This window comes from Diadema antillarum, unplaced genomic scaffold, assembly GCF_040938485.1.
Source record: "Diadema antillarum isolate AM-2024a unplaced genomic scaffold, OU_Dant_1.0 scf00000078, whole genome shotgun sequence".
NCBI lineage: Eukaryota > Metazoa > Echinodermata > Echinoidea > Diadematoida > Diadematidae > Diadema > Diadema antillarum.
This window is the reverse complement of record NW_027270967.1, coordinates 169,438-188,351: the sequence shown is the minus strand read 5'-3', so window position 1 is coordinate 188,351 and position 18,914 is coordinate 169,438. Positions and strand designations below refer to the sequence as shown.

General features: G+C 37.6%; 2 protein-coding genes across 2 annotated transcripts in view; both read left to right on the top strand.

The window, feature by feature from the left end:
* The first annotated feature begins 1,794 nt into the window (after positions 1 to 1,794).
* Positions 1,795 to 7,073, top strand: LOC139717619 (COMM domain-containing protein 7-like). The gene is given in 9 exon segments (XM_071629126.1): positions 1,795 to 1,893; positions 2,198 to 2,251; positions 3,005 to 3,107; positions 3,421 to 3,477; positions 4,128 to 4,165; positions 5,002 to 5,092; positions 6,486 to 6,575; positions 6,996 to 7,039; positions 7,041 to 7,073. Coding segments are annotated over 9 exon segments (597 nt in total). The 5' UTR covers positions 1,795 to 1,806.
* Positions 7,074 to 13,749: 6,676 nt separating this feature from the next.
* LOC139717618 (battenin-like) overlaps positions 13,750 to 18,914 on the top strand; it is a 47,633-nt gene continuing 42,468 nt past the window's right edge. The window contains exons 1-2 of the mRNA XM_071629125.1: positions 13,750 to 13,906; positions 17,474 to 17,615. Coding sequence (XP_071485226.1) covers positions 17,515 to 17,615 — 101 coding nt within the window. The 5' untranslated portion in view covers positions 13,750 to 13,906; positions 17,474 to 17,514. The remainder of the gene's footprint in view (positions 13,907 to 17,473; positions 17,616 to 18,914) is intronic.

The following is an 18,914-nucleotide window of genomic DNA, read 5'->3' as shown; positions in this document are numbered from 1 at the left end:
TGGTCAGTTTTACTAGTGTATGCATAAATATATTGGTTCATAAGAAATGAATAAATGAATACTAGTAGGTATTTACGACCAAAATACTTGCGTGATTGTCTCATCTTCTTGGGTGAATCGTGAGTTGTGTTGATTTACTGGAAGCTTTTTTTCTGTTTCAAGTGAAAAAAAAATGTGCAGTGGTGCTCCAGTCATCTCTGGACGCCAATAATATACATGTATGATAATATGCAAGTTCCATGTTTAAAAGGTTGGTTTGTCCCATCATGGGGGAGCGATATGAAAAAAAAAAAGAGGAAAAAAAAGCATTACCGTTAAAGTGCCAGGGATGTATAGAAGACGTCCATTATATTTGCACGTACATGTCTATGCCTTTATATGTTTTTAATCACAAACATTTTATCTTTCGCGCCTCTACTCTTAATAACTTATCTTTTGCTTTGTTCTTTATCCACTTACAAATTTTTCCTCTGACAATACAATGTAGTTTGTCTCACAGAGGCCCGTCCCGTATAAGGACGCGTCAATTTAACTTAAGTTTGTAATTTATCACATAACTACAAGAAAATAATAATGATTTATCTTACCATTACTATGATAATATTACTAACATAAAATGAAATACCGAAATGATGTAGAAACATTAAAAGGAGATGTCAGACCGGTAAGTAAACGAATATATAATCATCTACATTTGTATCAACATCAAGTTTGCAAAATGAAATAAAGCAAGAAAAATGTGATGAAATATACCCAAAGGGGAAGCCTGTATATGGGTAACTTATACCGTATACAAAAAGTTGAATACACCAAGTATGGACAGCGTAGAACGTACATGTATATAAATACAGGGTGAACTTAATGACAAGGGAACAAACGAAAGAAACTTATAACACTATGGATCAAAGAGGTCTGCGACAATTGTACCCCCATAGCATTGCAGTTACAACGATGTCTGAAATACTCGTGGCTACTTGCGTTTGGCACCTTTGCTGTTATAGGGTGCGTTTAACTATGAAAAGTTGGCCAACACCACTCCACTCCATCAGTGCTCTTCCCAAGTTTTTTACAAAAAAAGGAAAGAAAACAAACAAACAAGCAAACAAACAAACAAACAAACCAATAATGATAATACTGCAGCAGATGAAGTAACATGACTGAAAACCTGAATTGGAGTGTGGAATGTATTTCCCTCGTCCGGTCAGGATAAGTCTACAGGGATTGCTATGGGGTCCTCCAAATACGGGTTGGGTTAAACATGGATGGATGAATGTTACAATATCTTGTATAATGAAGATAGAGAGATTGGTAAGATAGGTATAGGCCATAGATAGATAGATAGATAGATAGATAGATAGATAGATAGATAGATAGATAGATAGATAGAAAGATAGATAGATAGAAAGATAGATAGATGGATGGATAGATATATAGATGGATAGATAGATAGATAAATGGATGGAATGATGGATGGATAGATAGATAGATAGATAAAGATAGATAGGCCCTAGATAGATAGATAGATAGATAGATAGATAGATAGATAGATAGATACATACATACATACATACATACATACATACATAACCATACATACATACATACATACATACATACATACATACATAGATCTTATCTCCTATGCGTTCAAAAAGAAAAACATCCAAATTATGTCATTCTCTGAAACATCTTTTAGCTATTGCACCCGGGCTTTGTGCGTTGAGCCCTTTTCAAGACAGCAGTCGGGCGAGTAGGGGGAGGGGCTTCTTTATCATTAATCCCCTATCTAAACGACTGGATTGCAACATGGCGAGCTCCTTCCACTTCACGTCGGAAACACCTACAGACTCTATGTTTTCAGACATACAGTCTCTCAACAAATTTAATGAAGAGGTTAGTTGGTTCCCCTTGTCAGTACTGTTCAATTCTTCAAAACAACCGTTAATTTCGACGGCAGCTACCTTAGTCCTTAGTTTTAGTGACAATATCCACGAACTGACTAATGCATTGCCCCATGTATATATTTTGGTGTAGTATGTATTGACATCCAAGCCGTAACGTATGCAGCTCATGCAGTGTGTGAGATCACCGAGTGAGACTTTCTATTGTCAGATGAGGCGTAGATCTATAAGTAATAAAACTGGCTTGTACTGCTTCATACTTATTTTCTAGTGCTTTCATTCTGCTTTTTTTCCAGCAATTTTCCCAATTAGTGACCATCGTCTTCAGCTTTCTCCTGGAGCCCAATACGGTAAGTCAGTGCAGTGGTATATAGTGGTAACTCACTAACTGGTGCATGGTGGGATTCACCAAAAAGAACATGCGATTCTAGACCATGTAGAGTAGACTAGATGTAGATCTACAGCATGATATGCAATAATATGCCCTGCGTTGTGATAATAGCTGGACTCAACCATGTGTGAGGTTGTCATGTCCTGCGCCACTACAATAAATGTGTTAATTGCATTTGCGGTATTGGGATATTTTGTGTGAAAACTGAGCATGTGACATGTGTGCCATAGATTTTGAGGAAGTAAATCTCTGTCAACATCCTCAAGTGTTGCTCAAGTACACAAATCACCAAGCCATCCAGCATAAACCATGATAAACAAGTGAATTAAGAACAAAGGAATTGCCAAAACAGTACCGGTATCAATTGCCATATTTGGAAGTGTAGTACAGTGTACTTGCACTTGTGTATGTGTATCGACCCCCCCCCCCCCCCCTTTTCTGGGGTTAAAGTTTCATGATGTTACTATTGTTAGAATGAATGTGCACCACTATGCCCATGTAAGTCAACGTGGACTGTGGCACGCACTTGTTCAAAAGTCGATAAACGTATTATCACTTTCTGCCCATTCATATCAATGTTACTCTGTACAGTGTCATAGAATCGTACTTAATTTACTTGTAGTTCACCTAGATGTATTGCAAATGTTTTCTAATGTGGAAGAAATGAGTGTTACCAGAGATTGACATGTGTTCTGTGTGATTGATTCAACAGTCCAGCAGGTTACTGAGTCAGCTTGATGACTTTGCTGATGAACAAGGAGTGAGTGGCCCCGCCCTGAGAAATGTTGTGAAGAGCCTTCTTGCAGTGCCTTACAGTAAGTGTTACCAATTTTTCAAAATTTTGGGGCACAATTGCAATTCAATGAGTGCTGTTTTATGACTGAACAAAGTAGCAGCTATGGATAAAAATATTTGGCAAGGATGCATTCATATCACGTGTATGTGAGGTCCACTTTTATTTCAAAGGAGTTGTGGTTGTTATTGTCATTGACTCTTCTCACTAATTATGCTGTATGCAAGTGAAACTTGATTAAGATCAGTTTTGCATGTAATACAATAATTAGCTCCAGTGCCAATTGGAGTTTCAGATTCAACATTTGTGTGTTATTTTTATTTTGTGAATTACAGGTGCAGTGAGGAGGAATCTCAGTCCTAGTGACTTGAAGGAAGATTTCATCAACTTAGGTATGCCATGATATATCTCCCTGTTTACTTTGTGCATAATCATGATTATATTTCTAACACTTTCTCAATTGTAACCAGTTCTTTAGATGATATTAAGTATTGTCTGTAATTATAATAGGTTTGAGAATGCATGGACAAAGGTGAATAGTATTAGTAGGGTATCTCTCTTTCCTCTCTCTCTTTCTCTTTTACGTAGTGACAAACTCTAAGAGTATACATTATTCATTTCAACTTTTGTCATGTGAGATACGAGTTACAGAGTATGCTTTATTCCTTGAATGTGATGCTATGGACCATCACACAATGGAAGCAGATGCCATTTTGAGTTACAAGACATAAGTTACAGTGTACGCTTAATTCCTTGAATGTGATGCTAAGAACCATCACACGATGTAAGCAGATGCCATTTTGCAAGTGATAGATAACATAAACTCAACAATCTGATTAGAACTGATTTTTAAGCAGTATTTTGTATCTTGGACCCCATCAGTTATGCCCCGAACAGAAGTCTTCTTGTGAGTACGGTAGTATGTTTTCTTGAAATAAGAAGTCTAAAGCTTTGTCAGAAGTGATATGGTGAAAATGTCCTTAGGATTTTATGTCTGGTATTCATCCATGCTGAACTGTCATCCTCTATCTTTCACAAACAGGCCTATCAGAGGAGAAATCAAGTCATGTATCGGAAAAGGTAACTGGATTGTATTTGATGTGATATTGTAATGTGACCAATAACTACAGAAGAATGTGATTGTGATTCATCAGACATGACAGATGATGAGGAAATAAATAGTTTAAGATGATAAAATATTCATTCCAAGCTTTTTTTTTTTTCATTTGCCATCTGACAAGATGGGCTGGACAGACCGTATTCAGCTACTCCAGCTGATCTTCCATTGGGGTCCAGATGCTTGTACTTCAAAATAGGAAGATTAGTCAACCTAGTGAATCTTCAGTTTTTCATATTTTCTGATAGAGCAACTCATCTTTTACACAGTTCTACAATTTGGGTCATAATGCCAATGGAAAATTGTGCTTTTTGAATTTTTTCTATTTAAGAACACTTTGTTTTCTACTTCCCCACTGTAAACTCTAATGAATTTAGCAGAATGGAGCTACTGCAATTGAAGTTGTAATCAATCATGAATAGACTTCACTTCATGAGTGTGGAAAATTTCAACTTAATCTGATAATCCCTTCATTGTGGTTGCTACAGAGTTTACATCCTGTTGTTTGTCGAACTCATTGTACAGAGTACAGGACGGTGAGATTATGCAACTTGAATCGAAGCCTCTTTTCTCAGTTAGCTCTTTGCTAGAATGTGTGATTCCTTTCCATTATAAAGATAGGTTAGGAAAATCCATTTGTATTGAGTTATACATCATTTTAAAGCTTGGAGCCTACTCTGTTTCAGAGTCTGCGCTCAACTAAAGATCCATATATTGGCTAGTTTTTGAGATTTTTGTGATGCAGACCATGATATGGATGACTGTCACTGTTATTGTACTGTTGTTTAATCTCTGTCAGTGGAAAAGTAACCTGGTGGGGCTCTCCCGGAGTGCTGTGGGACAAACGTTGATGGTGAATCAGCTGGTAGACATGGAGTGGAAATTTGGAGGTGAGAAGCCCAAGCCACTGTCGCAGAATTTGTTTTTCTACCTTTCTTTGTTTTTAAAGAAGATTTATCTTATTTGATTATCTTGATGATATCACCAGTTTTAGAACTATAAACTTGAAACGTTGTGCATGGGCTTCTACATATATAATAAATAATTGAAAAGGGGGGGGGGGGGGGGAGGAGTTTCCTTTGATCTGTCTGAAATCGAAGTAAAACCAGGTATTGAAGATGTTTAGGACTTGTGGAAAGGTTTCACCAGCCAAGCTTCAAGAGTTTTTACTTGTGACTGTGCTGACAAAAATTGATGGTGATGAAACACAGAGTTAAGAGGTTGATACAACAATGGTATGTGTACATCTACAGTACAGGTACCTGCTTTTGATAGTGATGGGCTCAACATCATATATATGCACTCGGGAGGGGGGGGGGGGGTCTATGAACAGTTTGATTTTTATTACAGTGGCCTCCCATTATAATGTAGTCCTCGGGAACTGGAAATTTTCTTTCATTATATGATGTATCATGCGTTACCCTGGGGTACCGTATCAAGTACCCCGGGTACCAGGTTGTGTAGCGCCACCTCACGTCCACTTGAGGACAGCCGCAGAAAAATGCATGCACTGTGTGTGCGTGTACATCGTCATTCCCATGCTACTGCATGTTATACATGCTTGTACTGTGCATGCATGGCACGCTGTGCTAGCAATTTAGCGTGTGCTTCAGTACAATGCAGTGTAGTGGCTAACACGTGCTAGCTCCAGCAACCAAAATAATTTCCACTTTTTTGGCAACCCCAGGGTACAACCTTTTTGAAAAGAATAAAATAATTCAACAAAAATGGCTGATTTTTATTTGGTACCCCGGGGATACCATTTAATATGACATCATATCAAAATTTCGTTATAAACCGAACAAAATAAAACAATAAAAATACATAGAGTGGATAATGTTGCGGCCTGAATTTTTATTTAATGTTGTACCTAGAATTTCAATATAAACCGTGTTCGTTTATAACCAGAGTTGCACTGTTACACTGTACAACTTTTGGCCTGCATGCTACATTCAGGGGCGGATCCAGGAATTCCGTAATTAGGGGGCACGTTTACAAAATTAAAGGGGGGCGCACGCACCCCCTCCCCCCATTTTTTTTCTTTTTATTTCTTTTGTTTCAACAAAAAATAAAGGGGGGGCGTGCGCCGGTTGCGGTCCTCCCTGGATCCGCCCCTGACATTTGTATGATGCAAGCCTTCTGTGCTGTTTACCACAGCACCTCACTTATTGTATTATTTAAGTGTACCCACTACTGTAACATTTTGATCATGTGACATTTGACCTAGACATTGCACTTTCATGTATCATTCTTCTCTGCATGATTTGTGACAGTGACGGGCAGCGAGTAGTGAGTTACAGCAGGTTGGGAGTACATTTATCCAGATGAAGCTTGTTGTAAACAAGGGCAACAAGACAGAAAATGTCTACATGGGTAAGTTTTTTCTCTGCATTGGATTATATGTGTTTTGTGCATTTTTTGTTGGGGGGTTATTATATACAGTGTCTAAAATATTAAAACTTTTGCTCATCATGTTTTCCTTCTGTCTAATGTATTTCATAAACTTAATAACGAGTGAAGAACTGGAGTTGTTGGTTTTTATTTATAAAGGATACCATGCCAATCATCATCAGCAGCCACTGGCTCCCAAAGCACAGAAAGTTGATAGAGTAAACAAACAAGACTTAGACTATACTCCTTCCATTTCTTCTTCTAATTTTGTCTTCATCTTCAGATCACTATCCCTCCTTCATTCCTGAAGATTCTTGGATTTCTAATGTTTTGAATGTTTATTAAGGGCCCTTATCTGATTTAATTCAATTTTCGTTTCCCCTTCACTTGTCTCCCTCACAGAGTTGTCAGTGCCCGAGTTCTACTCATTTCTTCATGAAATGGAAAAAGGCAAAGGCAAGCTTAGAATACTTCAGTTAGAAAAACCATTGCAATATATCTACTTTTTTTTTATCACAAGTAACTTGTGTAATGTTTTTGTATTTTCTTTTCTTTCTTAAGTTATGTTGCTAGTTGTCCATAAAAAAAAGAAGAAAAAAAATACCAGAAACAGAATTTTACCAAGGGGTCAGTCCCCAGTCAAAGCCAGTGAAAAGCCATATTTGTATTGAAAATAATGAGATTTTTGACTAACCAGTTGCCATTATAAACAGTACATTTGTCCATATAAATATTGTAAAAAAATTTCATGATTTCACTATGATAATAATCAGTAGTCCCATGCATAGATTAATACATGTATATGTGATGTCAGATGGAAGGTTGATTCCTGAATTTGAAATTTCCGCGGATGTTATACCTGTCTTCTGTTTAGAAGTCAGGCAAGAAAATTATTTACAGTGTACAAGTAGTAGTTCTACTTACACAGATTGAAGTTGGACTGTATATAGAGGATACAATATAAATCTCCTGATGTGTGTTGTATATTTACATCATACAGTAGGCTCTCATCACAAAATAGATTGTTTTAACAAAAATCACATTTTATACACTTTTCCGTTGTTCCAAAGTTCAGAGTTCTGATGTAGCGCAACATTGATTACAGTGTTCCAGAGTTCATAGTTTCTGATGTAGCGCAACGTTGATATAAAAAGATTGATTTCAATAGGCCCAAGGAGTTTGGACATAATGACATTCCTTTTGTATTATAATTGTTATAATTCTCAGACATTGAGTGGTTGATAATTGTAAAAACTAATCCCAGGGGATTCATGGCAAAAGTTATGTGACACTAATGTTTCTTTTGATCACATAACATGCTACATACAATGAAAAATATATGCACTTCTGTTTGTGTCATGTACTACCAGATATATTGTGCAGCAGAAATGCACCCGTGAGTCGATATTTTAAGTATAGTGTACACTTTTTAGTTTGTTCTGATATCAGTAGTTGATAATTTGGGCAAACCTTTCAACTTAACCTGTTTGAAAGACAGACTGACTTTGTTTAAAAACATGCATTTTCGCATCAGACACCTGCCGGAGTATCTCGGGACTCGTCTTCAATGGGTTTAAAAATGATTCATCATCCTATATTCTGTCCGCTGCATCAATAACATGTCTTTTTGACAGTATCGAGTTTTTGCACATCAGTCCTCGACATGGTTGTATAACAAGCACAAGCATCAGGTGTGAGTTTCTTCAATTTTGTCTCCCTCTGCAAATTGAATTTTGAAGAACTCACATCTGAACCTTCACCCCTCTGAATAGAGATTTCAAGTACAGTTATGCTGTAATTGTATGTGGCAGTGTCATTACTGCAGATAACAACAGACCAGTACTGTAGTGTGATTCTGTCACAATGAGTGTGCTGTGTTACCAACTTTGAATTGATAGAAAGTACAAAAGGTGACTCTATCATGTTTATATTCAAACTGTCCCTCCCTAAAATCATCAGTATGATCGTGTTCATATTTTTGTAAAATGAAAGGATACTATGGGTTGATGTAAATGTGGAAACCAGTGTATGCTATGTTACCCATACTCCTGAAAAAAAAAAAAAAAAAATCATCATCTTGTTTTGATTTTCCACTCACTACACCAAACATGGCAATCCTTCCATGCCTGTTTATCTTAAAAAGCATCCTGGATGATGCCCAAACTTTTGTTTTATACGTCATGTCACACAGGGCAGTCGGTTTTACCAATGTGCCGTGTTGGCTGCTGTGGGGAGAAATGATAATGCATCTTAACATCTTCACATGTCTAGAGAGTTTTTAGGGATGCGTAACATGTAAACCATGTTGAATACATATACATGTACACTGCATACATGGTTTTTAATACTAAAAAAAAGTGCATTCATGACTTGTGCTGCATCTTTTTGGGGCACTTGGTCTGAGAATCAAGTGCCTAAAATAGAGAGAAAAAAATAACAATAATTGCTCAAGATTTCACCAAACTCTTTTGCTACATTACCTGTTTACATCGTAACCCTGCGCTTGAAAGTTGTTGTGTACCAGGATTTAGCATGGGACATTGAAGTTGCACCTCAATATCTTCTTTTCTATAATTATTTTCAGTCACTTTTACAGTATACTCCTGTTATGACAAAGTCCTGGCATATACAGGAGTTTTCTCTTGTTTTATCATAGTTTCATTATAACCAAAAAAAAATATCAATAAATAATAAAAGGGGGATGATACTGGTGCCTGAATTTTTGCTTCGTTGTAAACCAGAATTTTTGTTTATAACCGTGTTTCGCTGTTACAGGAGTACACTGTTTTTCATGCAACATGTGTTTTAGATAAAAAGTGATGCTAAAAAATGTGTAATAGTGTCGAATGATTTTGTAAATGTGCATAGTGCACAGAGTCATTTTGTTTGTGTGTACATTGTACACTTTGAAGAAACAGAAGCCTGTTCTGTTCATTTTTCACTTCCATACAGGATTTATTGTTTTATTGTTTTTATTGTTTTTATTGTTTTATTATTTTTATTATTGTTTTATTATTTTTATTGTTTTATTATTTTATTATTGTTTTTATTACATGATAAAACGAGAAAAAAAAAATGATATTTTTAAAGGTAAGACTTTACAAAGACACACACATGCACATCCAAACAGTGAGAGAATAATTTGGGAATGCATGTTGATCAGTGTATTTTCATTTTCAGCACATTTGATGCTGAGAAAAGAGTGAATAGTGTACCAGTAATTGAAAAGTACATACTGCAATACATCAAGACACAAAGTAGTTGAAAAAGTGTATGTCGAGATTCAGTGTATGTTCAATTGTGGCATTCCCTGTATAATGTGTATAGACATTGTACGTGTATGATGAGTGTTTTACACCATGTTTGTGTAACTAGAGAATACAGATGTATAAAATATATTTGATACATGTAGAAGCAATTCAAATTATCTCAGTATTTGTTTGTGGTTGATGCCATTTGAATATGAGAGTGAGTGTAGCTAGTGACAGCAAATAAACATGTTCAACTCCCAGAATAGCTTCTTCTTCTTCTTCTTCCATTGAGCATAATCCTCTTTGCAGAGTGTGGTTGTTCATGTCATGATTGATGAGAGTGTGATCCCTAAACACATAACAAATGATCCTTGAGTACAATGCAAGAAGGATCTAAATTGCGATGTGAAGAAAACGAAAACAAAAATAAGGCTTCTCATCATCTGGAGAGCTAACAGAGTAGAAAGTGGTGATAAGTGGCTCAGGAAGGCTATTCAATAGACGGAGCAGATACCACTGTTGTAGGCTAGATGTACATTCCACAGGCAGATGACACTGAGGAAGAAGCTGTGCTAGTGGGAAAGGATCTATAGTTCTGTTTTCCGAATTTTTGGCACATGTTATGTCCTTGTTGAACCCGAAAAATTGCATAGAAAAGGCGGAGCAGTTAAGAGTGGCGATTTTGTCGGTTGACAATTTTGTACAATGTAACACAAATTACCCGGCCTCTTATAGGTTGAACGTCACTCCCACTTGGTCAGTTCTAATATGCCGACTCACTATGAGTAAATGAGCTAAATGATATTTTGACAGCCAGTATAATATGGCCCAGACTCGACTGTGACCTTTTTTCTTTGACCCCCCTTTTTTAGACTTGGATATTAGGCCTATAATTTTCAAACAATTTGATTAGTATATGAAACAAATCAATCAAAAACAGAGTTTATTTTCAATTTTACTGACCTTGCTAAATTGCAATTACAATATCATGTACAGTATTCTAAAAATACAAATCAAGAGCTCCCTCTTGTGAGAGGGGGATGGCCCTCCCACCCGGTCACTGCCCTTCTATCTTCGATTGTGTGATGCCTGTTTTCCGTGATAAGAAATAATATGCACCCCAGGGCAATAAAAGACCTATTCAGTATATATGGTTATGGACTCGACGAAAGCCTCTTGCCGATGGGAACATTCATTGACAGAAAGCGATTAACCTGGACGTGGTTACAATCCATCTTTATCAAAACAAAGCCAAGAAGAATCTATGATGTTGAACTTTCTGAACAGTTCAATGCACGATCCGCAAAGATCAGGCACCAAGTTTTGTCATGGCTGCCATGCAAAGTTGCATTATGATGCTATAAAGGCGACAATTTAATTGATTTTGACGTTTGATATCATACCTCTTCCAGACCTATTGCACTGCTCGTTCACTTTACTCCTTTCAGCGCGTTCAGAAAGGTCCACTACATATTACAGTGTACTGTTCTTCAAAATTGAAACTTGAGTTTCCACTGAAAAAAAAAAAAAACCATGAAAAAAACAAACATAAAAGTTCGGTGCTGGAGGATGCACCCATGCACTCACTCATGTCGGGTATATCAGGGAGGTGAAAAGTTTCTTTTCATCTGCCTGGTTAGAGCATGACCTCCCCTTTTCACGTAGCGAAGTATTTTTTCCTTTCACTTTTGTTTGTTTGTTTCCCATCCATCCTGTGCTATAGACTCTTAAAGGATAAGTCCTTCTTCATAGACATGCATTGAGTGAATGCAGCAACATTAATAGAACACATCACTGACAATTTGAGGAAAATCGGACCAGCCGCGGTTCAAAAGTTATGAATTTTTGAAGTTTCTGCTTATGTACTGCTGGATGGATGAGAAGACTACTACAGCTTGTGATGTCACTGTGTACAACCATATAAAGAAAATTAAAGAAAATTCAACATATTATCTTATTTTCACTTTTCTCTCAATGTAAAAGAACACTGGCCTTGCCTCTTTCAGAAGGCAGGGGGAATAATATCACCCTTAATATATACGTAAGTGACAAGTTGAGGAAATGTGCACTTGTTGCAAAAAAAAAAAACATTTTGTGAAATTCTCTTTATCATTTTCCTAATATCGTTCTACGCATAATGGATCATACTCTGTGGTAGTTATAGTCTTCTCATCCAGCAGTGAATGCACAGATACTTAGAAAATCCATAACTTTCGAACAGATTGTCCGATTTTCCCCAAATTTTCACTGATGTGTTTTACTAATATATTGCTGCATTCACTCAATCCACATGCATATGAAGGTGGACTTGTCATTTTAGTATGAATAAGCAATTCACTGTGCCGGTAAGTTTCCTTTTCTTTTTGTTGTTAATTGTCCAGTGCTGTTTGTATAGGCTTGAGTTGTGGTAAAGGTAGGCTATAATTGTGCTGTCGATAGCGAGTACATTCGTCGTATCAATTATTGAGGTTCAAGAGAATGGATTCACAACCCTCTTATCCTTTGCTAGACGTTCGATGCCGCCACTCGAAAATATTTGTAAGCATGTGCCAAACTGGATCTGCCATAGCATGCGGGCAGATATAATACTCTAGAAGGAAGATAAGTCTTTGTGATGGTAATTACTTTCCGCTATCCCTTCTCATAAAGATAGGTGATAATGGTAAAGACACGGGAATGCGCGAATAGAAATTGGACAAAAAAAAAATGATGAATAAATGAAAATTACTATAAGACTTGGGATGCCCAGTCACTAACCTGATATATCTTTCAATAAAGAATTGTACTTGAAAATTATCTATTATCAGTTTTATTTGTGGGAATTAAGTGGAAAATACTAAGTAAGTGATAAAACCGGCTTTTCAGGATGGAACAGTTTTAAACACTTTCACATGATACATGACTCTGATTTTGACTTTTGCACTAATATCTGGACGATATTATATAGATGATGACTGGCGGGGGAGGGAACATACCGAATGTTCCACCCGAAGGGTTTGGAATGCTACTCTCTCTAAAAAAATCGAGTGAAAATATTCACTCTTAAAGGAGTGAATACAAAAAAGAGTGAATTCAGAGTGAAATTGGAGTGAATTTTGAGTGAAAATGTTCATTTTCACTCATTTTGGAGTGACCTCAAGGATCACTCGAAGATTTTGGAGTGAATCCTGAGGTCACTCTAAAACGAGTGAAAATGAACATTTTCACTCGAAATTCACTCTAATTTCACTCTAAATTCACTCTTTTTTGTATTCACTCCTTTAAGAGTGAATATTTTCACTCTGTTTTTTTAGAGAGTATTGAGGGAGGTTATAAGTCCCGAGACGAAGTCATCAAGGGACTTATTGCCTCCCGAAATAGCATTTCAAACCCTGAGGGTGGAACGTTTGGTACATGTTCCCGACAACAAAAGTCATCAGTCATCTGTTATGGGTTAGTCAAATCTGCTTTTTCACATTGTATGGAATAGGCAAATTTATCCTATTGCGTGAAAAATATGATCGTTCAATCGTTTGGTATCGTTTGTCATTTGTTACGTGAAAATGTTTTCCCATGGGAGAACATTATACAAAAATGTTCGCCCCGAGTGGGCGAACATAACCAATGTGCCTCCATCACGTGACTGTGTTTAGCCAATCACTAACCGGTATTTGACTAACCCATTTAGTATTGACTTTTGTTTTATATGCTTTTTAAGTGGGATTTAAAGTGGCGTTCCGCCGGTAAACAACTCTTGTGACCGACCCTGCATGCACCACGCACCGGACACACATCGATCATGCACAGAATACTGAGTAATCGGATCAACGATTCAGACTGGGACTATCCATCGTGTAGCCCAGCAGCTGTCTGTAATTTAGAGCGATGACGCGTACACGTCGGTGGTAGTACTCAGTGATGTTTTCGTTTTCATGACTCGTCTGGTGAAGAAGGATACGAAGTGTCCAGCCGACTTCGTCCTTTGATACAGTTTTTAATTCTACCCTGTCGACCTCACAGCAGGACGAACAAAACTAACGTTACAGGGAAAAGGATCACAGTGTATCGCCTGCAAAACCTATCGTAAGTATTGAAGACTACTGGCCCGACCAGATCCCGTGCGAAGCACGGCGTCTGCCGTGTCGCGACTTCTGTACTGCGACAGGGCTGTGTTTGTAATACCGGTAATGAATCTACAGACAAACAGTGTTGTGTAAACTTTACATGTAGGCCTATAGCGTAAACCAGGGCAGGGAGGTACAAGGAGGAAGAGAGACTCTTCCACGTCTTCCGACAATTAAAGATTGGCATTAAAGTTTAAGTGTTCTTAAAGAAGAAATTAATCCTGTAACAACGTCTCTGGCAGGTGCGATTAGACTTCTAATATGTATAGTAATAGACTGTCACACTAATTACATGTAAACGGCCAGTAGTACAGTTAGCTTTCTGGAGTCAACAGTTTTTGTTTATGTAAGGGAATGTACATGTACATTCATCAAAATAGTTTCATTTTATTTCAGCCGTGTAGCATTATAATTAGATGTTCAATAAAATATGGTGTCAGCAATAATTATGTAAGTTACTATGTAAAGTACCGGTACACCTCTCCCTAACTGTGACCAGCAGCCCCAACGCGTAGCGTAATGGGACTGCACACTAGCATTCAGGATCATGACAGGGGTAGTATCGTGGAAAAATATCAACTTAAAATCGAAAAATTTCTTCAATCTGAAGACTTACAGGAGAAGTTGAAGTGTTGACAACAGGTAAAAGAAGAAAGGTGCAACACGTGTATCATCTAAATAACGCCCCTCTTGAATCTGTTGAATCCGTGAAGTACTTGGGTGTAACCATCACTTCTGATCTGAAGTGGACCCAACACATCAACAATACTGTCAATAAAGCCAATAACGTGCTTGCATTTCTAAGACGCAATCTTCGCATAAAATCTTCTGATGTTAAAGCCACAGCTTACAAAACGTTGGTTCGACCAATTGTTGAGTATGCTTCCACAGTTTGGGATCCATCTACCAAGAACCTAATCCACCGAGTGGAAATGGTCCAGAGAAGAGCTGCGCGATTCAGTTTAAATCGCTATCATAACACCTCGAGTGTCACCAAAATGCTACAAGAACTTAATTGGACCACTCTGGAACAGCACAGAGAAAATGACAGGCTACTTATGATGTACAAAATACACAATAATCTTACATCTCTTTCAGCACAGGACTATATTATCAAACAGGCTGCTCAGTTGACGAGAGCCTCGCAACCACACTCCTATCAGGTACCATATTCGAGAACTGAATCGCATCGCCATTCGTTCTTCCAAAGAACTGTAAGGAACTGGAATTCCCTGTCGTCAGAAATTGTTTCAGCGCCATCTGTGGGATCATTTCGAAACCGTCTAACGGTTGATCACAGTTGCTAGTTATTTTTGTCATATTTTTTATGTGCTTGTAAATATCTGTAAATAAATTGTATTATAATGTAAATAGCACCAGTCTGCAAGAATCTTCAGTCTATTGAAGGAGGCAGACTTAATCAGAAGAAGAAGAAGAAGGTAATGTGCAACGTTTGGTTCTGCCAATAGTCCCTTTCTGTTCGAATTGATGACTTGATGTGAATCGGTCGAGAGGAACCTGGGAGAGCTACACTGAATTGACGGCCAGAGCATGCGCACACAGACATCTTATCCGGTCAATGGATTCGAAATTTGTGCGCATGTGATGTGTGCGCATGCGCTGGTCGTCAATTCAGTGTAGCTCTCCCAGGTTCCTCTCGACCGAGTCACATTAAGTCATTAATTTGAACAGAAAGGGACTATTGGCAGAACCAAACGTTGCACGTTTACTTGTTGTCATTACTTCAACTTCACCTGTAAGTCTTCAGACTGAAGCAATTTTTCGATTTTAAGTTGCTATTTATCCGCGATACTACCCCTGTCATGATCCTGAATGCTACAGTAGTGCGCAGCCCCATTACGCTACACGTTGAGGCTGCTGGTCACAGTTAACCTCTCCCTTAAATATATATATAGTCTAGTATGTATGATACAGGTAGAATCTAGATATAAATGTTAGTCCCTGTCCATACCTACAACACATGCACTGTGGGTATTGAAGGGGGCCAAGCAATGTCCATGCATCTATTGTGACCATAAAGTTTATGGCCAGCAATATCAAACTATAGGAGACAAAGAGCTGTCCCCTTACCCACACATTGACATAGCATTGACATTGTCCTCATACCCCCATTTCGCTATGTGAGCTTGTGACTGGAAGGTGTACAACTCCAGCACTCCAGTTGCGATAATTTGTTCATGTTTGTGGAGGACAAGAGAACCTGTAGTTTGGTTATTTTAGTGGCATCTTCTGCCCTCTTTTGTTAGAGTTAATTTTGTACCAAAAAAAAAAATAATAATAATAAAGTGGGCCTTAATGTACCCGGCGGTGCTGAGAACCCAAACTTGAAATTTGCTCAAGATCTTTTATTTGAATTGTGACCTCCTTAAATTTAGACCAGCAGAAAATTATCTTTCTTAGTGTGAAAGATGAAAGTCACTTGTTTAGTGGAAGCAGTATTACAAACATGATGGACAAACAAAGAATGCCGAAAATGAGAGGCACAGTCATCGAACATTTTTGGCAGAACTGCATAGAATATGAAGAGGTAGACTACAATTATTATAGTATTCAAATGACCAATGCTGTAATGGTCTGCTAACCTTGAATTCAACAAATGAATTACCTCTGAATGCTATCTGAAGGTACATTTCAATTGCACACAAATTAGCAAATATCCTTTGTTAATTCTTATATTGAAACAGATCTAGTCATATACATGTAGGTCCTGTATGTGTATGAGTTTCAGGATATGTTCAAATATTTGCATACATCAACATACAGAGCAACGTATCATCCTGACAATTATAATCAACAACTGTTCTGTGATACACAAGTTTTGTACACAAACTGTACAGTTCTCTTAGTGTTACCTTTATAATATGCCACTAGAATAAGTACAGTGTATGCACAGTTGAACGAAAGATTGGTCTGTACGTGTATCTTGTCGTCGGGGATACATTCCATGGAGACTACATCTGGGGGGGTGTTTCATCAATTTAGTCGGCGCTAACAAGTTGTCAGTCTCTGACAATTCTAGCAAAATCCTTGGTTTTCATTGGCTGAGATGCTCTGGTCACTGACTGTTACTATCATTATGGTTATTGTCAGAGACTGACAACTTGTCAGTGCTGACTAAATTGATGAAACACCCCCCTGGCTCCACAGAATCCCCCAGTCTATAGGAGGGCTGTAAAATTAGAAATAAGGGATAAAAAACTCCAGACAGATAAGACAGATTTTTCTGTCAAATATTATGTTAATTGCTTTTAATACTATATGTTGGTAGGTCAGGTACAGTGTGTATATTAGGTGACAGGGGTTGTCATGAGTAACCTTTTATTGTTGTGGTGGATATTTTCATACATGTACTAAAATGTGGGTAATTTACCCTGCTTGCTCCACATGTATACACATTTTACATGCACATGTTGGCTCCATGTACACTTACGTGATCTTCTCCTGCATATATAATTACAAGGGGCTTTGTCTGCTATTATCTCTGTGTTGGATTCTTACATTACAGATCAACATCTGTCGTAGCAGCTGAACACGGAATTGGTCAGAATGGGAGAATCAGATCAAACGGACAGCCAAATTCAGGGCAGTGCAAGTGATGGTGTCTCAGACCTGCGCTCTACCACGATTCGTAATTTGACTGCTTTTTGGTAAGAATGGAGAAAAGTTTATAAAAGAGATGAACCAAGTGTGGTTTTTCTAGTGGCATAGATGTACTCCCTATCTGACTGCATTTTAGTGACTTTAAGTTTTCAAAGTATTATAGTCAGATATGGCTTGAAGGTATTGACGCTACATAGAAATGAAACATAAGATATGCATAAAACTGAATACAGTACAGTATTTTTCCTGTCAGACAGCATGATTGACTTGTGATTATAAATCTAAGTTTGTACAGTATATATGAGCACATCCAGCGCATAACACCATGTACAGATCAATCTTCTATAATGCCATGATAAGACATTCTCGTTTTCGTTCTAATTCTGACTTTCTTTTGCACCTGAGCATCATGAGCCCAGCCCTGAAAAAAAAAAGAGGAAAAAAATGCATGCGATACATTGTACTCCCTTAGGAGAAACAGTTACCTTGGTGTGTTCATATGTACTGTATATGTGGATATTTTTGCACTCGTACTGTTTCACGCTCGGCCGAGTAAGACGAGTCAGAAATAGCATGTTTTTAAATCCGCGGAATCAGGACATTAACTACGGGAGCATACTATGACATGCAAAAATGTGCGCATACTTTTGCGTTAGCTTCTGGTTGCGTGAAGATTTCCACACCATGACAATTTCCACTTTCACATTACAGATTTTGGGTGTTGTTTTTTTTTTTCCTTTCCCTTGTGCTATGCAGTTTCCTGTTATACTGATAATGGTATGCAAAGCAGATGTCGGGTTTTGCCCAATAAGATGACTCTGTGGTCAAATAGATTGCAGCACTGGCAATTTGCGTAAAGATGCATATACACTGATGGTATCAGCATCCTGGGGGTACAAAGTTTTCACACATCATGAGCTTATTGCTGGCACGCAATGCAAAGTAACTCATGATTGTCAATAAATCAGTGAGGGAAAGTGAAACTACTTTATAGAAAGGAAGAAAAAAAAACACAACAGAACTCCTACGCCTTCCCACTTCGTAAGACAAGATGCATAATTTTTTATTTTATATTATATATGTACAGGCTAATCAATCAGATAAAGGCCCTTTTTGTGCAACAATGAATTACTTTCATGTTCCTCATTTCGCAGGCAATACTATTCTGATACCATTGATGCCAATTGCCAGTAAGCCTTGAAGAACTTGTGGGTAAATCTTTATGATCTCCACTCTCTTAAAGGTCCAGTTTACCTTTGGAATCAGTTATTTCAAAAATGTTCAAGGTATCACATTTGATTCATATGTGTAGGTCTGTTGTGTCATAAAACATCCTACCATATAAA